At 44.3% G+C, this 23,692-nt stretch overlaps 1 protein-coding gene across 1 annotated transcript in view; it reads left to right on the top strand.

Moving 5' to 3' along the window:
• The first annotated feature begins 673 nt into the window (after positions 1–673).
• Positions 674–23,692, top strand: part of LOC144142265 (uncharacterized) — a 45,599-nt gene continuing 22,580 nt past the window's right edge. Inside the window, exons 1-7 of the mRNA XM_077673633.1 lie at positions 674–909; positions 3,755–3,821; positions 5,702–5,853; positions 7,123–7,181; positions 18,043–18,148; positions 21,176–21,311; positions 23,504–23,661. Of these exons, the coding sequence (XP_077529759.1) occupies positions 826–909; positions 3,755–3,821; positions 5,702–5,853; positions 7,123–7,181; positions 18,043–18,148; positions 21,176–21,311; positions 23,504–23,661 (762 nt within the window). The 5' untranslated portion in view covers positions 674–825. The remainder of the gene's footprint in view (positions 910–3,754; positions 3,822–5,701; positions 5,854–7,122; positions 7,182–18,042; positions 18,149–21,175; positions 21,312–23,503; positions 23,662–23,692) is intronic.

Below are 23,692 nucleotides of genomic sequence, written 5' to 3'. Positions count from 1 at the left end.
CTGTGGTGAGAGCGGCGGAGCGCGCGCAGCTGCCGCGGCGAAGAGAATGGGGGAGGGATGCGGACTACGCCGCGACAACGCGCGACAAGGCGACTTAAAGAGATGCGTTGCATCTAAAAAGTTTTATTATGGCAGTGCCTTATTCACAACTTCCCGCCATTAGTGGTCAGGCTCAACGATTTTGATCAATGCGCGCGCTCCTGGGCAAGTTGGTATTGCATGGCTGACGAGTAAAGCGCAAAAAAAAATACATCACTGCGTAATTTTTGTGGAATTAAGGGCAGAGGAGGACAGAGACAAGCGCTTGATTTTGATCAAGCAGCCTAGCTAGCTCTATTCGCCGTAAATTACAAACGCGATGTGTTTTGAGTAAAAAAACTCGCGTTTGTAATTTACGGCGAATGGAGCTAGGCCGCTTGATGGTGTGTATGGTTTGAACCACACACACACTCAGCAGAACAAACTGCAAGCAAACAGCCCCGGCCAAACGCAGAAAAAAGCCGAAAAGAATTTGCGTTCTCAGATTAAATTTTCCATCCAGTGGCACATGAGTGTCAGTAGCGTCAGCAAATATACCTAATGTTTTGCGTACGAGCAGTACATAAACAGAGTTAGCACAAAACATCGCGATGACTGGCGATGACTACCGAAATCAAAACGTTCAAAGCCTCACACAAGCCAGAGCCAGCCGCAGCCGAAGTCAAGAGTGCGCGGTGATCATGTGCAGCGTGTGATCGGCTGCGGTGGAGTTTTCATCGCTTTCGTGAATTTCTGATCAGCTACACTTTTATGGTTTGACGACAATAGCCCTGTGATTTGCTAGGCATGACAAAACGAGGAGGAATCAAGTATGGTGCAACTGGAGGCCTGGCAAACACGGCGCCTCGGGAGTACTCCGTTGAGGAGTGGGTGAGCAAGCTGCGCTTTGGTCTTTCACTGCTGCCTTTTTGTCGGCTCGTAAAGAATGTCTGTTTGCCGTACCGTGTGTTTGAACGTTTGAAAGCACTCAAATTGTTTGCGAGCCTTCTATTCCGCACTGATGGTGCTGTGAAGTCTTCGCCTGGAAAAGTCGTGCGCGCGCGCGCGCGCGCGAAGTTTAAAACACGAGAACTTCGCAGTAGCGATTGCAAGGCTCATAATTTTCAGTTTATATCTATGTTTTCATAGCTGCTCTCGAAGCGAAAAGCAGGCACGGAGTTTGCTATCGCGATATGTATGAAAGCCTTGGTTTTTTTTTTTCCTTTTATTTGCGTTCACCTCAAACGCATCGTTACGAACCACATGGTGGCGGAGTTCCTTGTTCGCAACAACCCAAGAGAAATTATATTTGTTGAAGTGGAGTGCCAGGGTTCCCCCTCCAATTTTTTTTAACGTTGCAATTATCTCCCTTTTGTTTCTAAGTTTTACCAGGGCCCTTTTTACTCGGCGTAATTAGAAACAATTGTCCACATCGTGTGAAATTTTTCGAAGCGTCATGAACTGAAGGTGATATACCTTTTTCACATAATGGGGGCAAGGAATGTCGGGTGTTGTAAGGATTCGGAGAATAGATGGAAGCATTGTGTGCGTGATCAAGATGTGTCTGTTCTCTTTGAGTGAACTTGCACCGTGCAATGTGGAGTGCTATGGCCTCGAAATAAATCTGTGTTATTCGTCCTGGCCAATCGTGGGGGAACCCATATCGCTGACGCCGCGTTTCGTTGCATTTACACTAGAGTGAACTAGAATAGTTCACTCTATTTACACGCTCCGGCATAGCATTTGGGTGCGCTGTGCGGGCAGTATTTGTGTCGCATCTTTTGTCGATACTTATACCCCTGTCAAACGTGCCTATTTAAGTGCACTTCCGCCGAGTGCACTCGGGCTTCCCAAGTGACACTTAGGCTGCGCGCTGCTAAACGACGAAATAAAGTGCCCTTGGCCGTGATGTCAGTGACGATAGCCGGCGTAAATATTACGCAAAATTACTTGAAATCCCCCCTATTTATCACGTGAGGAATATTGTAAACAATTCGTTGGGTTTGAATTGTTTAAAATCGCAATCGGCGCATCGCACAAGACCACAAAAACAGAGTCGGGACGGCGACTGAACACCGGCGCTTTTATCTTCAGTGTTATTCACTGCGCAGTGAATGACAGCTGCATTATTGTTCGGGGGAAATTATCTGAAAGCGTTGAATACAACGGAAATAGGCTGAAACACGAACACAATCACAGGGCCACAAGAAACCACCTACGAGAACGCCGCAGAGAACGGCTGCCATGGAGCAAAACACCCACCAGGCGGCGCTGGCACGTTGTTGAGAGAGAGGTTATTTTCTTATTTTTCGTCGCTGCTTCAATTTTTGTAAAAGTAAATAAGCAATATATCTATAATTAACTTTTAACGTTACTTATTATCATCTAAACGCTCGCGGTTTTACGTTAATTTTTCCGATTTTTGGACTTCTGTTCACGAGATTACTCACTCGGCGAGCTGGCCCCGGTAAAGTGTGTTAGGGGACCACACTCAGCTTAAAGTGCGTTCCTTGTAAAGTGTCATTCGCGTTTGCCGTTTAGCTGCTCCCGAATGACATTTTATCCTAGTGCACTCCGTCTAAGTGCACTTAAATAGGCACGTTTGACAGGGGTATTAAAAGCAACGCTTTTGTGAAGAACGCTTCTGGAAGGTAGTCGAAACTTTTTCCCTTTCACTTCATGAAGTTGAGGTAGCGTGATTACTTGCTGTTCACTCACCGGATGGTGCCATTAGTCGAAGCATTAATAAATCGCAGATTAATTATAGCCATAGCATCTGCTTTAATGAATGACGAGTCGACTTCTGAATTCTTCGAAAATTTTTGGTTGTTGCATTTGCCTGTTCAGAGCTTTGTGGGACCGTGTGCAGTTAACCCTGGATGTAACAAACCTGTATGTAACGAATTTCTGGATTTAACGAAGTTATTTGATTCCCCATTTCCACCTTCATTGAAGCCCATGTGTTTGCGACCTCTTTGCAATGAAGGAGTTGCGATGGTTGAATTGGATGTAACGAATTCGCTACGCTGATGAGTCATGGTTTCTTGCCCTTTTTCTGAAAAATCGGCTGGCGAAATGCACTAACTTCGCGAATTTCGCCCGCACGGCAATCTCATGCATTTCTATGTGTGAGTGCAGTGTCAGTGAGGTGCCAGGCGTGCCTGTCGGAGTGTAGTAGCGTGTGTCCCCTGATATCTGTGGTATATGTGTTCATGGATGATTTCTGCTGCCTGAATACGAAAAGATTTGTCTTTTCAAGACGAGCTCGCAATTTTAAATGCCGTTTCCGTCGGCGAGAAAGAAGAAAGTCGCCGCCCAGTACAGTGTCTGTCCCAGCTAGCATCCCTTCAACAATTTTGGCTGCAGAAAAGAGCATGCAGTTTACGAAATGGCGCCCTTTCGGCATTGGTTTGGTTCTTGAAACGCGTTAAGGCACCGAAAACTATCAAGACACAAAAGTGATACTTACGTTTGTGAATTCGGCGGCCGTGTAGTGGCAGCAAGAGCAAGCAAATCACACAGTTTTTCAGTGCGAAATATATCCTTGAACAAGGGTGAGTTCAGCATCACTGATTCATAGCATATTGGTTTTGGTTTGGCTTCATGCGAGCTTTAACTCGAAACCTGGATGTAAGGAAAAAATGTGAATTTTTGTCAACTTTGTTATATCCGGGTTTAACTGTAATTCGGGGAGTCATTTCTTGAGTGTTAAGAGGTTCTTTTTGCACCTCAACAGAGGACGCTGCTGGAGCTCCTCACATCGCCGTCCCCGCCACAGCTAGTTTCTTCAGACTGCAAGGAAGGTGAGTAGAAATTGCCCATTGCCCTGATGGTCATTCTCGGTTTTTGAAAACTGTACTCTAAAAAATAATTGCTTGCACGAAAATCACTCTACTTGAGACAGCATGCTTTAGAAGTCAACCCTTGAGTTAATCTTTCGAGCTTGCATTGACAAAAGCTTTTAAAGTTCCACTTTTCTGCTGCGCTATTTCGTCATTTGGCAGGAGTCTGTAGCTTCAGTTTATTTGTAGAGAATATAAGTTTCGAACTTGTTGTACATTCAGGAGGGTTGGCCATGGAGGGCGAAGGTAAGGTGTATCCCCACATCAAGTGAATAGCGAAAAAAGAAAAAAAAGTGTGCTAGGTAATTCAGGTGTTTTAGATGGTATCTTTGGAAAATCGGTCCATCACTCTTAGTGGTGCCTGCGTGTTCTTTTTGAGCAACCTTGTGATAATTGGTAACACTGTGTGTGCGTAGGAGGACAGGTTTCCTCATGGACGGCTGAAGTATTTTAAAAAGGAGTGTCTGGAGCGCCATGTGCCAGTGTTCATGCTTTTACCTTTTGTGCAATTCTTGGTGTGGCCGGAACGTTGGTGTAGGGGTAATTTCATCAGTTGGGGACACTTACTTGTGAGTACCGTGCACTTGTTTTTGTTCTCTGCCACCTAAAAAAATATTTCTGATGCTTTTTTGATTGGTTTCGTTTGTTAAGTCAGTTCTTTAGTTGGGGCACACATCGATAATTGTGTTCTAAGACACACCTGACATCACAAGTGTGGCTGCTGTAATAGAGAGCTGTTGACTGGCGCTGTGGACGCACCTTCCGTTTCCGAAAATCAGAGCCCTTTTCTTGAGAGAAAGATAGGTTAAAACGCGAATCTTTCTCCCTTGCAACCCGAGTCAAAATCAAAGTGCAAAATTCGAACTGCAGTTTCCACCGTGTTGGAATGGTGCGATCAAAAAGACATTGCCTTTACGACGGGAGGAATTTCGATTCAATTTCTACCACAGAAAGCATATTTTTTTTAGGCACTTGACGTGTCTTTGATTATCATCATCATCATCATTGTTTTGTGGAACCCCCTGCGCAAAGTTGGCTTTCCTGCTGTTCATTTTGGCAAAACATAAAACACCATTACTTAGACATACAAAGCTTCACTTTAAAAACGTATGTCTGACATTTCTCACAATTGTTTTCGTTTGTTAAGCCAGTTCTTTAGTTGGTGTGCACATCGATGGTCGGGTTTGATTCTAGCACAAGACGCGCCTGACACAACCAGTGTGGCTGGATGGCTTCTTGAATGGAGTGCTGTCGACCGACGCTGTGGAAACGCACAGCTTTTCCAAGAAAATTAAAGGCGTTCCACTCAACCTGAAAGCTACCGGAAGTGCAGAGAAAGTGATTCGTCGTAATGGGCTGTAGTGCCGTTATCCGCTCACTGCTACCACCCAGTGCATTTCAAACTTGCCACCTTCACAGTGCTCGCGCACCGCCTGCCTGAAACTGTGCCAGCGCGAGTTCTGTTCTTTTCGTGCTTGCCTTCCCTCCTGCATGTACCGGTGTTGCACTGCCACTTTTTTCGCTTACTGTTGTAGAAACCAACCCAAAGAGTGTTCCTCACTAAATCAACGCGGGCGCTGCCGGTTAGTTACGTATATTTTGCCTCATATGTACCTGCAGTTTTCTTTGCGCTAAACAACGGGAAGGTGTATGACAAGCGCCAGCAGTTCACGAGTTTCGAATGCTTATGACTATACAAACTGTTTGGCTTTCAAAGCCTCTGGGTTACGCTGCAACAACGGTACGCCATGGGGCTCTACTTGGGTCCAGCGAGCGAGCTATGACGACAAGGCGAGCCCCTAAGTGCTCTGCAGTTAAAACTGCTCTCTTGCCCTGTGCAGGGTCGGAGGGTTGGCGTCCCGTGAACCGTCGTGGCTGCCTGCTTGCGCGGCTGGTTCAGCGCCTGTGCGCCCAGTACCGGTGGAAGGAGGCCGCCCAGGCCCTGGAGGTGCTGCTCATCGGCCGCTATCCGGCCGACCAGCTGCTCTACAAGGTACGGAAAGAGGGCGGAGGGACCTTTAAGCCAGGCTACCATAATATACTTCGTCACATCGTTGTGCCCTCAAGGAGCTCCCTGCAGAGGTGTTTTCCTGGATAATTTTCCCCTTTCTTCACAAGTTTTCCAGGAGGTCATTTTGGTCTCTCTCTGTGAACTTTGACAATGTTTACTCTCCACAACACCTGACTCGTTTCTGACAAGTTCGATCTGTCACGAGTAAATGACCATTTCACCATTTATGAAATTGCTCATAATTATGCAGTTCAATTGGCTCTTTTCTGAGGAGGTAAAGTCATCAAGCTTAGTCTTCCACCCTGGGGGGAGACGCAACAGTTTTGAATATTTTCAATTCTTCCGACAACCTAAGTGGGTCTGTCCAGTCATTGTTTCTGTATAAGTAACGGTGAGTGTTGGCTGCCTCCTTTTTTAAAGACGATAGTCTTTCTTGGGCCACTTAAACCCAGAAATTTCGGTCTGTCTGTCTGTAACTCGATTCAGCCACCCGGCCTAAGTAAAATTGATATTGCGCAATAGTCTTATATACTCACAGCCAAATGTAAACGTCTAAGCCCGGTTTATATGCTCATACTTGTCAACTTTGTTGAACAAGAACAAGACATTACGCAAATATAAGACAGGAAATTAGTACACAAGGGATATTTACAGTGTTCCTTTATTAAAAAATTCATGAATACTTGGTTTTTGGATAGCAAATGATATTCTACATCTACTGCAGAAAACCGCCGCCTTCTGGCGGCATATAAAAAATCACGCGGCAACAGCAAAGAAAGGTTCCACTAGCTAGGTTCCATGTTCTGCTTGGGGCAACGTGGTTCTATAAATGTTGAAGTCAGCCACCTCGATTCACGCGCGTCTCCGCCGAACTACAGCGCTGGCATCGAAAACCCCGGCCTGTAGCAGTGGAACGCGGCAAATTCAAATTGCCTTGCGCAAACCTTTAGTGTGTTTACCTTGGAATGAGCACGACGGTACAGGAACAGCATGAGAGGTGAGCGGGAAAGCAAAGGGGGGCATTTCCTTGGCGAATGTCTACAAAGACTATCGTCTTTTGACGACATTTGCAACGAAAGGAGCAGATACGCGGCCAATTTTTTTATTGCAATTGCTGGCTCGAGAATTCTTTTCTCTTTCTTGAAGGGAGGTTGGAAAACGTAGTGACCCTGTGAAATGACTTTTAATTTGTTGTTCACCCTTCCATGCTGCTATGCTGTCGTCGTCTACCCGTGAGTTTTCTGTGTGCAGGCTGGAATGCTGCTCCACGAAAACCTGGCCGCACCGGAACGTACCAACTTTTTTATCAGGTGAGCGCCCACAAGCCTTCCTTATCTCCACCCCCCCCCCCCCCCCCCCCCTTTAGGGCTTCTGAGACTTATCATGATGATGATGCCAGCCTGGCTTAGTGACACACCTTTGGGCATGATAGTCTGTATCGTAAAGCATTTTTTATTTTGACCGCAGGCAAGACAGATTTGGGACACATGAAAGGCTCGTGTTTCAAAATGCAGAGTACTTGCACGGGTTGGGTCCTTACTTGAGCGAAATATGAATAAGGGCAGGCGGCTAAGTTCGTCTGATTCTGTTTCTCTCTACATGTCTCAGCAGCCGACAGGAAGTCGGTCACCAATGTGTAAAATAAGGAGTGAGACTGGATTTTTAAGGGGGGGCAAAACAATGGAAATGCTCATCCATACAATATTTCGGCAATATTTTAAATGTCAAGTTAGCCTAAATCTGTAGCTTTTCGAGCACCTTCCAGCCGAGATGTAACATCGGGGTGTTACACGCTAATTTTCTTGTAATTTTCCGTTTACCATAATTAAATCGCGCTGCACTTAACGTCTGTCGGGAAGTCCATGCTTTTAGATACCTTGAGGTGTTTTGGAAGTCTGAATCGCTGCTATGGTGGCAGTATTTTTGATGAATGGGAAACACAGACAACTTGTATTCATTAAAGCATAAAAAGGCCTAGTCAATTTGCTAAACCACAGCGTCTCCCATTGCCAGCACCGATTCATTTCTTTTTGTTTTGCTGCGAGCATTTTGTGTGAGAGAAGTGCTTAGTGTGGTCCTGTTGTGTGACCCCGAATGATAAGTGTCCCAAGTGTCACACTTTGGGGTCACGCTTCTTTGGGGTCATTTTTTTCTTTGGGATCACACTTCGGACCCCGAAGTGTGACCCCAAATATATGATCAACTTTGCGGGTAACTCATTTATTCCAAATTAGTCCAACAGTTTCGACTGTTCTGTCAAAACTGTTCAACTACTTTTTCACCTTAAAAGTTCTTTCTGGCTCATTGCACAACTCATCAAATACTTCTTCATCAATCGCTGCCAGACTCCATACAACGGAGCGGTTAACCTGCTGCTTTCCAAGGCACACCGTCAGGAATGCCATTGTGGGCATTCAGTCATGTGCGCGGACACTTCCACCCGAGTGGGAGAGACGCTCCCGAATTCATCTCCTACGGTGGGATGAAGTTGGAAGACATACCTGTCACCCTAGAATGCCTACGTCCAACTGTGGAGACCCTGGTGATCTGCATCGGAACTGCGGACATAGCAGCAAGTGGATCGTCGTCATCCCTGCAGAAGTTGAGGGGGTTGATCGTCAAAGTTTGCCTCCATTGTCCGGCGTTGAAGAGAATGCCTCTGAGCCTGTCTCTTCACCGAGCTCTGAAGCAACCAGCGCTGATGTGGGTGAAATTGGCGATTTGTTGCGTTCTTCAACCGTGGGGCTTCTAATTTTGTTCGCGAAGTCCGCCGCCTGTGTCACCGGAAAGAGTTGTGAGACGATGTGCGATACGCCGACCACGCGTTTCATGAACCACCTACGTGGAGGGATTTCGCTGCTGGCTCTTCGCTTGCAAGCTTTGAAGGTGTTGCCCTGTTGGCGGAGAACTTCCGCAATGTGATCTCCATCCGACCGCTCGGCTGTCACCAAAGGCCCTAGAAACCACGAGCTCCGGAGAGTCAGGCACCAGGGGCCACACAGCCACAGCAGGAATGCCAGCAAGCTCTTCCTTCTCCAGTGGTGTTTCGCCCACCACAGCTGTGATACCACAGACTGTACCAAGCCAGCAAAACAGGACACACTGAGCGCCTGCGCCAGTCGCCCAGGGGACCGGCGTAGGCGCCCGCAGCGACTGACTCTGCCTGGTTAAAGGTACGGCCTGCACAACGTGACCCTGGTCTCGCGCCTTTCTCTCTCTCTCTGCCAAACATTGATAAATGCATGTGCTGCAAATTGCACTGTGCTTCATTAGAATCCTATGTATTGGCACGTCATATACCGAAAGGACTGTGGCTATGTATGACCCCGGCAATGGTTGCACTTATTTAAGGGCAGCTTTCTGGCAGCTTCCTGGTTACAATGGATGTCTCATCGCTGTACACTAGTATCTCTTATTCAGACGGCATCAAGTATACCGGGGAAACATTTCAGAATGCTGATATGCCACAAGAGATTAATGAATGCTTTTACTACGCTACTCAACTTGGTGCTTTGTTACAATTATTTCGAAATAGAAAACAAACGTTTCGCTCAAATTAGCGGCACAGCTATGGGCATGAAAATGGCACCATATTATGCAAACTTGTTCATGGCGTTAATCAAGGGGCCCTTCTTGGAAGCGCAACCCACTTGCCTGCTTATATATAAGAGGTATCTAGGTGACACTATTTTTTTTTGGCCGGATGACAAAGCAAGGTTGCACAAGTTCATTTTGGACTAAAGTGCAGTGCAACTGTCCAGATCATTCATGCACAACATTTCAAAGACATCGGCAAATTTGCTAGATGTCGCCATTGAATTTTCACGGTGCTCTTTACCTCCACAGCATTATAAAGAAAACTAATTGATTGCCAGCGGTACCTGCACTTCGAAGAGTGACCATCGAAGACATTCTAAGATTAGCATTGCGTATTCCCAGGCCCATAGATAGTGCAGAATTTGCTCTAATAATGCCGACTTTTGATTGCAGCTACCAAAGATTCAAAAATGGCCTCATTCGTCAAAAGTACCAAGCAGCAGTGGTTGAGAACTCTATCGACAGAACTCATAACCTAAATCGCAAGCGAATTCTAAACGGAATGAAACCCAGGAAGGAAGAGGACCACACAAAACTGGAGCTCACCCACTTGTCTGCGCTTCCTGAAGTTAACAATATTATTTCGAGACATTTCAGTACACTGCAACAAAGTAGCCACCTGTCTTCAATTTTCATCAAAGCTGCCGCGAGTGGTTTATCACTGTGGAAAAAAGTTGAAAGATATGCTAGTCAAAGCCAAGACAAGGACCATTGAAAGCACTCAGCAGGGATGCCAGCCATGCTAAAAATCACATTGTAAGGTCTGTCTACATGAGATAACCACTACCACTGCCGAAGCCATCTCCAAGGGATATGTACTGCAAATAAATGCACATCTAAACTGTGACAGCCTTAACCTCATCTACATGCTTTACTGTGACATCTGTGGCATGCAGTACATCGGACAAGCAGAAACCGTCTTCTAAAAGTGCTTCACCGGTCTCATAATAAAACGCAGCCCTTATCAAGACTTGTCAGCTACCCGGGTCATTCATTCAACCAAATAAAAGTTGCTCTGCTAGAGACAGGTTCTCGCACAATGCACGATCATAAACTGAGATAATCGTATCTTATTTATAAACTCAAAACACTAACCCATGGTGTCGATGAGATTGTGGGCAGCATGTCATGCGCCCAGGTGAATCGGACTTGGCAACACTAAGGCTTGTATAGTGATTTTTTTTTCTGGACCAAGCACTATTGATCGGGGAACGGTCGCATTTCCAAAAAGGCCCCCAAGGCCTCGCACCCCCGCTCACAGACAGTGGCTGTGCATGCTGTGCGATAAGCGCTACCTGATGTCCAGGTTGGGACAGTAGAGAAGAGAGAAAGAGAGATGTGTTTGTGGTGTGGGCATACCTCGGCAAAGTTGGCGCGGCTCACTCAAACTCACTCACAATTTTTTTTTTTCGAATCACCACTCACTCAAACTCAGACTCAATGCTGAGCAGCACATCTGCGCTCACTCAAACTCAAACTCACATTGAGCTCAAAACTCAGAACGCACTCGGACTCAAAACTCAAAATGTACTCAGAACTCAAAATGTACTCAAACTCAAAATGTAATCAAAACTCAAAATGTACTCAAACTCAAAATGTACTCAAACTCAATTTGGACTCAAAACTCAAAATGTACTCAAAACTCAAAATGTACTCAAACTCAAAGTGTACTCAAACTCAAAATGGACTCAAAACTCAAAATGTACTCAAACTCAATTTGGACTCAAAACTCAAAATGTACTCAAAACTCAAAATGTACTCAAACTCAAAGTGAACTCAAACTCAAAATGGACTCAAAACTCAAAATGTACTCAAACTCAAAATGAACTCAAAACTCAAAATGGACTCAAAACTCAAAATGTACTCAAACTCAAAGTGAACTCAAACTCAAAATGGACTCAAAACTCAAAATGTACTCAAACTCAAAATGAACTCAAAACTCAAAATGTACTCAAAACTCAAAATGTACTCAAACTCAAAGTGAACTCAATACTCAAAATGTACTCAATACTCAAAATGTACTCAAACCTCAAAATGTACTCAAAACTCAAAATGTACTCAAAACTCAAAATGTACTCAAACTCAAAATGGACTCAAAACTCAAAATGTACTCAAACTCAAAATGAACTCAAAACTCAAAATGGACTCAAAACTCAAAATGTACTCAAACTCAAAGTGAACTCAAACTCAAAATGGACTCAAAACTCAAAATGTACTCAAACTCAAAATGAACTCAAAACTCAAAATGGACTCAAAACTCAAAATGTACTCAAACTCAAAGTGAACTCAAACTCAAAATGGACTCAAAACTCAAAATGTACTCAAACTCAAAATGAACTCAAAACTCAAAATGTACTCAAAACTCAAAATGTACTCAAACTCAAAGTGAACTCAATACTCAAAATGTACTCAATACTCAAAATGTACTCAAACCTCAAAATGTACTCAAAACTCAAAATGTACTCAAAACTCAAAATGTACTCAAACTCAAAATGGACTCAAAACTCAAAATGTACTCAAAACTCAAAATGAACTCAGAACTCACATGGCCTCACAGAGATTGAGATAGTTTGAGAGTGTGAGATTGAGAGTGTGAGAGTGTGAGTGAGAGTGTGAGTGTGACTGAGTGAGAGTGAGAGTGTGACTGTGAGTGAGTGAGAGTGGGAGTGAGAGTGAGTGTGAGAGTGAGTGAGAGTGAGAGTGTGAGTGTGAATGAGAGCGTGAGTGTGAGTGTTAGTGAGAGTGAGAGTGTGAGTGAGAGAGTGTGTGAGTGAGAGTGCGAGTGAGAGTGTGAGTGAGAGTGAGAGTGAGAGTGAGTGAGAGTGCGAGTGAGTGAGAGTGAGAGTGTGAGTGAGAGTGTGTACCTTTTGCTGTATACCTTTTGCGATATCCTCATAATTATAACCAGAAAGCATTTTCATATTTGTTCCACGTGACCCCCTCGACGAGACCTTTAATTTGATACCCCACACACCTTAGGAGGGTCATACAAAATTCATACCAGTCAAACTAACGATGCCTCTCATGACTCTAACCAGGACGCATTATTTAGGTGTCCGACATGATTCCCCTAACTGGAACCTTCAATTTGACGCCCCACATGCTTCAGCGGCCTCACCTTGAATTTAACCCCATCTATGACTCATAATGACCATCTCATGATTCGAACTACGAAGCCTTTTTTATATTTGTACCACATGATTCCCCTCTTCAAGACCGTAAATTTGATACCCTACACTCCCTAGCGGGGTCACTTCGAATTTTACCCCAATATAAGACTCGCCATGACAATCTAATGGTTATAACCAGGAAGCATTTTTGTATTTCTTCCACGTGATTCGGCTCATCAAGACCATTGATTTGATACCCATCACATCCTAGCGGAATCAATTTGAACGTTAAACCAATCAATGACTAACCATGACTATCTCATGATATAGCCCTACCACATTTTTGTCCTACGTGATTTTCCTTATCGGAACCTTCAATTTGATACCCCGGACACCCAGTGGCATCATTGTGAATTTTAACCTAATTTATGACCCATTTTGACTATGTCATGATAATAATCAGGAAGCACGTGATTACCCTCATCGAGACCTTTAATTTGATACGCCCTAGCGTCATGAACCTGAATTTTAACCGAATCTTTGATTTACCATGACTACGTCATGATATATCCATATCTCATGTTCGTCCCGAATGATTCCCCACATCGAGACCTTGAATTTGATTCCCCACATGCCCTCGCAGCGTCATTTTGAATTTTAACCCAATCTATGACTCATTATGACTGCCTGATGACTACAATCAGGAAGCATTTTTTTTATTTACCCCGCGTGATTCCGTTAATCCGGACCTTTCATTTGATTCCTTACACGCCTTAGCCTCATCAGTTTCACTTTTTACCCAATCTAATGTGGTCATTATTCTGTCTTAAGGGGCGCTGCCCAGTCAATTCAGCTAATTCATTTGAAACAGTAGAAAGGACAGCCCCCGCCCCCATTTCCCCCCGGCTCTCACCTCTTCCTTTGTGACCCCTAGTATATCAAGCCGTTAACAGTAGCAGGCGAACAACCAGCACGCCAGCGCCGCCGTGTGCTTTCCCACCACCCTTTCCCACGCTCTTAGTGGATCCGTCAGGAGGAAAAGTTAAGACAACCCTTTTTTATGACCTCACCAGTCAATTATCACTCACGCGCCCAGCCGCGAAAATTAGGTATACAGCAAGTGCTTATGGCCATAAAAATTCAACAAGAAACTAAAAAAAATCAGACACCACCTCCCTCCCAACCGATCATGCAGATCGCGATTGGTGCCATGCCCGCAGGTAACTTGAATTCCGAGCCCACAGTGACGCATGAAACTTAACAGCCAACCATAGCTGCCTGCTAGGCTACTCATATGTACTCAAACTCCAAATGGACTTAAAACTCCTATTTACTCAGAACTCAAAATGTACTCAAAACTCAATATGTAATCAAACTCAAAATGTGCTCAAACTCAAAATGTACTCAGAACTCAAAATGTACTCAGAACTCAAAATGTACTCAGAACTCAAAATGGACTCAAACTCAAAATGGACTCAAACTCAAAATGTACTCAGAACTCAAAATGAGCTCAAACTCAAATTGTACTCAGAACTCAAAATGAACTCAAACTCAAAATGGACTCAAACTCAAAATGTACTCAGAACTCAAAATGGACTCAAACTCAAAGTGCATCTGAACCTCGTTATAAGAGACACTGATGTAAGAGACAAATGGGTATAAGAGACACTATTGACCCACATGGTTGGCTGCCCTATCTTTCCTATTAAATCGACCTCTTTTATAACAGACATCGGATGTAGAAGATTGGTTATAAGGGACAAGTCATCCTTGAACTTTAATCAATAATCTCACTTGTAACAGACATTTTAACTTCAGACGCAGTGCCACCAGTCACTAATTGCAGTTGCTTCCATCCTGGAAGCACAGGTGGACGACAGACGCCTGCAGTCGCTATTTATTATAACTTCAGCAAACACACAGTGGTTCAGTCAGCTATGAAATGACAATGAGAGGCCCTGCCAATGGAAATGCAACTTACAGAAGTGGTTAAAGCTTACTGCCATCCATTGGATGGAGCGCGATCGCACATGCGGGTTCTCCCACTGGCATAGCTCCCAATCGAAAAGCATCGCAGTCCTGCAAGCATAATGAATAGCCTGAGCACACAGCGGAAGAAGCTGTGCGCTCCGCCTATTCATCATGCTTGTGAACTCAACATGTACGATTCATCTTCCACAAACGAGGAAAGAAAAAAAAGCTTGCAGAATCGGTTGTAAAATATACAGTGTATATACAGTCATGAAGCAAACAAAGATTCAGAACTGTTTCATAAATTCCGGGGGCCAAACATAAATTTGAATGAATCTTTTGAAACATGCTGTAGCATTCTTTTGAGCTTGTTTTAGTCATAGGGTGCCCACATTGAACTAGGGTCTGATTAGTAAGTGAAAACATGGTACCCTGCTTATAAGAGACATCTCGTATAAGAGACAGAAACTGCTCCCCGGTACGTGTCTCTTATAAAGGGGTTCAACTGTGTACTCAAAACTCAAAATGTACTCAGAACTCAAAATGGACTCAAACTCAAATTGTACTCAGCACTCAAAATGGACTCAAACTCAAAATGTACAAAATGGACTCAAACTCAAATTGTACTCAGAACTCAAAATGAGCTCAAACTCAAATTGTACTCAGAACTCAAAATGGACTCAAACTCAAAATGTACTCAGAACTCATAATGGACTCAAACTCAAAATGTACTCAGAACTCAAAATGGACTCAAACTCAAAATGTACTCAGAACTCAAAATGGACTCAAACTCAATCGGGCTCAAACTCAGTCGTGATCACTCGGCTCAAACTCACTCAAGTTCAAACTCACCATGCCACACTAGCCTCGCGCTCACTCAAACTCAAACTCACGCGTGAGTTTGAGTCCAAATGAGTCTGAGTGAGTGGACTCATGAGTGAGTTTGCCGACCTCTGGGTGTGGGAGTTCCGGCCTGGCCGTACCTTGCAGTACAAAATTCTGTTTTCAGGATCACCGCCTCCTGCCTTGTTTTGCATTGTTGCATTGTTTTAGGAGATAGCAGTGGCGCGATTGAGAGGTTTTCGGCTGGCGACTCTGATTTCACACCGTTGGTGCTATATGTGTACCTTTACTTTGCTCTACGCCGCCGCTGATGAGGGAGGTGGGTCACTCGTCATCTTCTGTGAACTCAGCGTGCTGGCCGTTTCTCTGACATGTTTTTTTGGCTTTCCTGCGGGTCGTCCATTTTATGGCGCGCCACCGCTCGCTGCCATGCGCGTCTTGCTCTGCCGCCTTGACGCGGACGCACAAAAGACATTCAGAGTACAATTACCACTGGTTTTTTGGCAAAAGCAATGCCTCTCCATCTTTCAAGTTTCAAGTTTCAAGTTTATTTCCAACATTACAGTGTTGGAGGTCCACCAGCCGAAAAAAGCGGACTTAAAGGGTGCCTGGCAGCCCGTAAACACAGCAGCTGTTTGGCAACGGTAAAAAGCATACTCACGCTAATATATACGTGAAATTAACAGATATATACAGATGTAAAAACACACCTATATACGAACAATGCATAAGTGTACACAGTCTTAGGTAACATTAATCGTGACATACATTAAGTAACAATAGAAAAAAATGCATAGACACAATAAACACAATTCTGAAATATAACAGAACCAGCTATACCTTATCCAAGGCATGTGACACTTCACTGTGTGAAACAAAAAGAACGCAAAACAAACAATAAAAGCCTATACAAGTGCACAAAAGTAAGACCAATAACTATCTGGCCACAAAATATTTTCGCAGATTCGTCTTCGTACACTTTCTGTAGTCGATACCATCTTTTTGAAATTTGTTAAGGATCGAGGGCAATGAATATTGCAAGGACTGTAGAAAATACCCGGTGCACTGAAGGGGAACGAGCCACCTGTCACCGCTGCGTGTGCGAGAGTCACTTGTTTGTAGAGTAATGCTTGAAATTGTTGCAATGAAGTTTCTGAACTTGTCATTAGAAAAAAGATACGAATTAAGTAGACGGACATCATAGAAATTCCTTGCGCTAACTATTTCATGTCGGGAATACAGCGGTGCACTAGGATCTCTGAAAGGGACATTTGAAAAAAATCAAAGTGCTCTCTTTTGCAGGCGGGTTTGCATGCATTTGTCATTTGTCTGCGCAGCAAGTGTTAGCCAAGACTGAAACAATAGAACCCTCCCCCTCCCCTTTTCCCCATCTGTGTTCATGCGTTGGCTGTATTTTGTTTGCCGTCTTCCCCAACGTCGCAGCAAACCTATTAAAAGCTTGTGCCCGCTTCCCGTTCCTTACCCTCGCCCTGTTCATTCTTTTTCTCCCCCTCCTCCCCCTTTCTTCATCTGCTTGGCTTCTTTCTTTCTCCTTTCTCTCTCTAGTTCATTTACCCTGTCCCTCTGAGCACCTCGTGTTGCATGTGCCGTGTGGTTGCTGGATTTGTTACCTTTCTCTCTACCTTATTTTTCTCGAGGGTCCTCCTTGATGAGGGTGAGGAGAAAAGGAACCCTTCGCATGCACGTGTGTGTAAGATTTTGCGAAAAAGGCACTTGGAGGGACGCAGGACAAAGCAGATAGACAGGACGCTGCATTTCTTGCTACTTGCTACTTGTGTTGTCCTTCATCTCTCACAGAACTTTTTTTCACAAATGCGGAAGAAACTCGCCCAAGAAACCACACTCGTGTACATCAGAGTTTTGTGTTCATCGTAAGAGAGTCCCCGACGAAGACAGTTCCTCTGTCGAAACTGTTGGACTAATTTGGGATAAATAAGTTAACCGCAAATTTGTTTATATTTTTCAGCTAAAAATTCTCCCTCTCATTGCACCACTCATTGAAAATATAGGTTCTTGTTGAAGGAATACAGAAAGGAAAACCAGCAGTCTAGAATGTCAGTGAAAGCTAAGGGAATCAGTAAACTCTGTCTTTATTTTTTTAGTTTATTATATTTAGCGCTCTTAACCTTTCCTTATTTTATATTGGGAAAGAAAAGTGGAGAAAAACATGTGTCTCTTGTGCGGACCGAACCCATGCCTTCCGATTACATGTTGCCTGATGCACTGTTTAGTTACATGGTGCTGATTAAGTTGCCTGTAACTTCGCTAAAACATGAAAGTGTTTTTAAATGACTATTTAAAGCTGTCTTATTAATGCAGTAGCATAGGTATCTTTTAAAAGGATATATTCGACAGATATTTTTAGATGCTTCATGTGTGACTACCTAACTAGAAAAAAAAGTTGTGCCTGTTTTTGTGTCTGTCGTCAGGAATGGCAACAAGCTGCGTTGCAAGGAGTAAGACAGGTACACTGCCGCCTGTTATGGCAGCACCCAGGGCAGCACAGCGCTTATGCGGCTATTTCCCCTCCAGTATTTGTTAGTTTGAGGCTCTGTGGTCCCAACAGTGCAGGGGATGCCCTGCCAACCCTTCTTCTCTCTCCCTCACTTTTGTTCCTGTCTGCACGCAGGCACTCGAGGTGCCTGTTGGTGGCCGACAAGAAGGAGATTGCCCTGGAGTACATCGTCTACTGCCTCAAGCACCAGCGCCACGCACACCTGCGCACCTTCTTCCAGGTTTGGACAGTCGTCGTTTGCACTCGAGCCGGTAGTAGCCAAGCAGCAAGACGGCAAGCAGTCCGGCTTCAGTATTTACTCGACTCTAAGCCAATGAAGCGGAATACAAGTCATGAGTCCTCAGCTGAGATTTTAGGATTTATATTAAAATGCGCAAAATATTTATTCAGATCTGAAAAGTGGCCCGCAGTTGGTGCCAAGTGGAGGCTCTGCTAATGAGAAACTATTGCACTCACTAGTACCGTGGCCACAGCCTAACGAAGCGGAAGAGACAGGCCGCCATTTTAATCATGCTCACTCGGTGTTTTGCACTGGCTTGGTGGTGGTGCTGGTTCACCTGCTTGGGACGATTGCGTCAGTAGTGGTGTCGTATTCATGCCATCTTTTAAAGGGACTCACCTTTTAACATTCCTGGGGGACTTGCTTCTTTCTTCATGACCCACAGACTTAAAAACCATCATGCACCAATACGAAAAGGTTTACATATACATATTGGTGTTCACAACAGCCTAGTTTGTTTGTTTTAGAGATATACTGAAATAAAAAGATTACACTCGTGCTTGCTAGACAGCTAGCGCCATGTGTGAAGACTGGATAAACCAAAATGTGTTCCCTGTTTATTTTTCATCTCAGTAAAGAAGTGATATATTTCTAAACGAACCAAACTCGGCCGTTAGGAACATTTTTATAAATGTGTGAAACATTTCCTATCGGTACACAATGCGTTTTAACATCAAGCAGTAAGTCCCTAGGAATGTGATCAGGGGAGTCTTCCTTAAACGGAAGGTTGTGCTGGCGGCTCGGAACCTATTAGCTTAGTTCATTTTTGATTACAAGCAGTCTTATTATAGCGTGTTGTTAAAGGTCCTATCGCACTGCTATATGCCATTGGGACCACTTGCAAACCACGTACATCAGTTTCAGTCTCGTTTATGCACTGCGAATATATTATTTCATGCAACTACTATGTAGTTGCCTAACTTTGAGCCAACTTGCCTCGGCACCTTCGTCGCACACTACTTTTCCCCGAAAAAAAGCATGCCCACATTGACGCCTGATCTCAATGACAAGAGCTCCAGCTGCAAGTCAAAAGATAACACAGTCGTTATCTTTTAACACAACTTCAAATTGGTCAGAAATGCAGTTAGGGGTTTGCTGGCAAGTTTTATTTTCATGTGTGGGTATTTCTGTTGTTTTAATGGCTGCCCTACGTGAAACTGTCAACTTGAACAATGTTACAAACAGTTTTGGTACCGATATTTTTCGAAAAAATTGACGGAGCAATGTAATGCAGGAGGCTATTGTCACTTAATGTGGAACCATAAAAGGACTATTTCCTTCACCACAATGGCTATCTCCTTCACAATGGGGGCAGACATTGATTTTTTGCATTCAGAGAACAGTTGCATGTAAATTCTGTTTTCTGTCAAATATACCCTCGCTATGCCTTCTCTAACTGAACTGATCCCAGGTTTTAATCATTGTGTTGGGCTGAGTAATATAAACTGGTTGTGAAGACAAAATAATACAGGTTTGGTTTGTTAAAAAGACTGCTTTCCGCAACAACAATGATACGAGTATTATTGCAAACCTTAAATAAATAATATAGATACAGTTGAACCTTGTTATAAGAGACACTGATGTAAGAGGCAAATGGGTATAAGAGACACTATTCACCCACATGGTTGGCCACCCTATCTTTCCCATTAAATCGACCTCTTTTATAACAGACATTGGATGTAGAAGATTGGTTATAAGGGACAAGTCATCCTTGAAGTTTAATCAACAATCTCGCTTGTAACAGACAGTTTAACTTCAGATGCAGTGCCACCAGTCACTAATTGCAGTTGCTTCCATTGTGGAAACACAGGTGGATGACAGACACCTGCAGTCGCTATTTATTATAACTTCAGCAAACACACAGTAGTTCAGTCAGCTAAGAAATGACAATGAGAAGCCCTGCCAATGGAAATGCAACTGACAAAAGTGGTTGAAACTTACTGCCATCCATTGGATGGAGTGCGATCGCACATGCGGGCTCTCCCACTCGCGTAGCTCCCAATCAAGAAGCACTGCAGATGTTGAGTCCTGCAAGCGTAATGAATAGCCTGAGCACACAGCGGAAGAAGCTGTGCGCTCTGGCTATTCATCAGGCTTGTGAACTCAACATCTACGATTGATCTTCCACAACCAAGGAAAGGAAAAAAAAGCTTGTAGAATCGGTTGTAAAAAACAGTGTAAATACAGTCATGAAGCAAACAAAGTTTCATAAATCCTGGGGCCAAACATTAATTAGAATGAATCTTTTGAAACATGCTGTAGCGTTCTTTTGAGCTTATATTAGTCATACAGTGCCCACATTGAACGAGGGTCTGATTAGTAAGTGAAAACATGGTTCCCTGCTTATAAGAGACATCTCGTATAAGAGACAGAAACTGCTCCCCGGTACGTGTCTCTTATAAAGGGGTTCAACTGTATTAGGGAAAACGGACAGAGCAGTGGCAACTCAACAAGCCCTTTCTTGCCAGGTGTTTATAATGTCGCATGGTCTTGTTTTTGTGTTTGCCAGTCACCCACCAAAGCCACTGCCCAGAAACATGATTGGCCAATCAAAGAGGTGCTTCTAGTTCTGTTTGATTGGGACACTGGAGTGCTACCGTGCTGTTAATACATTGATTACTATGTTTTTAGGGTTCTTTCTATTGCTTCACTGCCGATGCCATTGAGTGCGAACTTTGGAAGTTTTGCAATGTTTCTTGCATTTTCTTCTCTTGTAGCAACGTCCTTCAAGGCTAGAATAGAGGGAAGGAAACCAGGTAAAAGAAAGGCAGGCATGTTAACTAGAGCTGAGTGGGCTACCAAGGGCGAGATATTGAAAAAACAAACAAAAAAATAGGTTGCATTTTGTCTTAACAGCCCTTATTATATTAAAAGCAACTTGAGCGGTTTTCTGAAACAAGACGTTTGTGGAAAAAACATTTGTCTCACGACAGATTTGCCATTTTCTTTCTCTTCCAAATTGTGCAGGAGCACTTGAAGGTGGATCGCAAGGTGCTCAGGCCCAACGAGAAGCTGGACGCCTTTGTGAGGGGCTACCTGGGCCTCCTGGACTACCTCCAGTGGCTACCCCACGCGGCACGCACCGGCCACAACGACTCCATCGGTCAGTGGCACTCGGCTGCAAGTCTGTGAATTCGCCCGTTTTGTCTACTTGCTTTGGTGGTGAAGTGGGAAAGGGTGAAGATGCGAAATTCCTGGTTGGATTTGTGGTGGAAATAACTGGATTTTGCCAAAAGGGGGGAGATGTGAAAATGGCGGTGCAAAAGTCGTCTGGTGCAAGTTCGAAGCTTTGATTGGAGACTACAGAGTGCCGCTGTGGTGTGCCTCGTGTTCTGAATATTAGGGCTGCGTGAATATTCCAAACATTTGGAATATTGAACTAAATTTTATTCGGCTCTAAATTAAGTGGCAATGCTTGAGAGGTCCATGAAAATATGAGACAGAACTTGGATGCATTAAATCATGTATTGTTACACATGAGAAATGCTACCGTATTTTCTGGTTATAAGTCGCGTTTTTTTTCTGAAATTTTCATTGATGTGTCTTATCCACCGGTGCAACTTATGTATGGAATAAATCTGGTTGGCGGCGACAGCGCGTGGCCAGCGCACGTTGAGACACAGCTCTATGGTGTAAATCAATCCCAAGCCCACCGGTACAGCGTTTCTCATAGCCCACATGTCGCTTCGGGACATTACACTACAGAATTTGCAGCTTTTTCTGCAATGGCCTGCAACAACCGCGCGTCATTTTACGCCATGCGCAGTAACTACAGTTCAGAATAAATTCAAAGTAACATCAAACTGGGTTGCGAAAACAAAATGCAGCTTACAAATTATTACAGAGAGTTACTCTGAAGGAGGTAAACGTGCTGCTAATTTTTAAATGACAGCTTGCGGATAAGTTTCGATTTTCGGGCCACTTCCGGTCGCGTCACTTCCGTCCGCCATGACACCTTCATTGCGCTGATTTACGACAGCACGCAAGAGACGCGCGACGTTTGGAGAGGTGGCCAAATGGGTCTCCGACTCTTGGGACTCCATTTCTACAAAAACAGTTGTAGCTGGGTTGATAAAGGCCGGAGTAATCCGGTCTGCGAGTGGTAACGATGTTGGCGAAGAAGGCATCAGAGAGTCGGAGGACGACAGTGATGGGCCGGTGGAACTCCCACTGAAGATACTGAATTATTTCTTAGTGAGTCTGAGAAAAAAGACTTCGATGGTTTTGCCTTAACGCCATCCGTAAGTACATGCCATCTGTGTGTATCAATAAACCATTTTTGAGAAGTTAGTTCTGTCTAGGCTTTGGATTTTATATGCCAGTGTCTAGCCCTCCTTACAGGGGGATGCGTTAATAGGCGGGATGCGTTACATTTTCCAATACTATGTATGAACCCTCGTGAATGCAATAATTGAAGCAGGTTTTGATGCATCGCTTGGAAGTAATTTTACAGTTTATTAAACTCTGGTGGCACCAGTGGCAAGGAACCATTTTGAATGCCCATTTCAAATGCCCAAGTTTAATGAGCTGTAAAATTAGTTCCAAGCAATGCATCAAAAAAACCGATTCTCTTACTGCACTCACCAGGGTTCATAGTATTGGAAAATATAAAGACAATAGTTTTCTGACCAACACTGTTTTGTCTAATGTTCAACCAAAAATGGCCAATTATCTCTAATTATCTTGGTAACTAATTGACCGACTCAAAAAATAATGGCATATTTGAAATCAGTGGGGAAAAAAGCAGCAAGACTGACAAGTTTCAAGAGATTACTTGAAAATTAAAAGACGTTGTTTCAAGACCAGTGTCCCCTCCTTAAAGGAGAACCTCTCTCTCTCTCTTTTTGTACCTGAGTATAGGTGGTATTCGTTGAAAAGTTCAGCAGTCAATTTCTTCGCTTGGCAACACTGGAAACGGCCACAGACATGGCCGCTGCGCTACAGACATGGCGCGGCTTGGGCCACTGCGCCCGCACGCCGTAGAAAAAAAACACCGGCGTGCGTCGTCTGCTCCGTTTCAACCCGACTCTCAACGGTGGTGTCAACAGAGATGTTATTAATCACACTCACATCGGACTCGAGGCAATACTTTGCGTTCGTTGAGGGAGAGTTTTTTAATGTGCGACACAGTCATGTGCTTAGCACAGACAAGTACCGCCATTGCGCGGAGCCTGACGTAACAGGTGATGGCGCACTCGCACGGTTGCCTGCATGTGCGCCTCGCCAGTGAATACAAGCAATAGGATGGTGTGGATGGCAGCCGTGTTGAAGCCTCTTCCTGCTTTACCGTCCCAGACGCAGATGGCGAGACAGCGGGGGGAGAGTCGTACGAGGAGCTGACCAGCGTGGCCAGTGCGCTGGACAAGTGGCGGGCTCTTTTCCCCACGGACGAGGAATCGTCCGGCAGCGCCTGCCGGGAGACGGTGGACATCTTCCTCACCAAGATGCTACAGGTGGCGTGTCAGACATCTTCCCCGTTTGAGA

Source organism: Haemaphysalis longicornis, unplaced genomic scaffold, assembly GCF_048455015.1.
Source record: "Haemaphysalis longicornis isolate Haplotype H1 unplaced genomic scaffold, Haemaphysalis longicornis Haplotype H1 scaffold_6, whole genome shotgun sequence".
NCBI lineage: Eukaryota > Metazoa > Arthropoda > Arachnida > Ixodida > Ixodidae > Haemaphysalis > Haemaphysalis longicornis.
The sequence above is the reverse complement of the archived record's forward strand: the minus strand, read 5'-3'. Positions and strand labels throughout refer to the sequence as shown.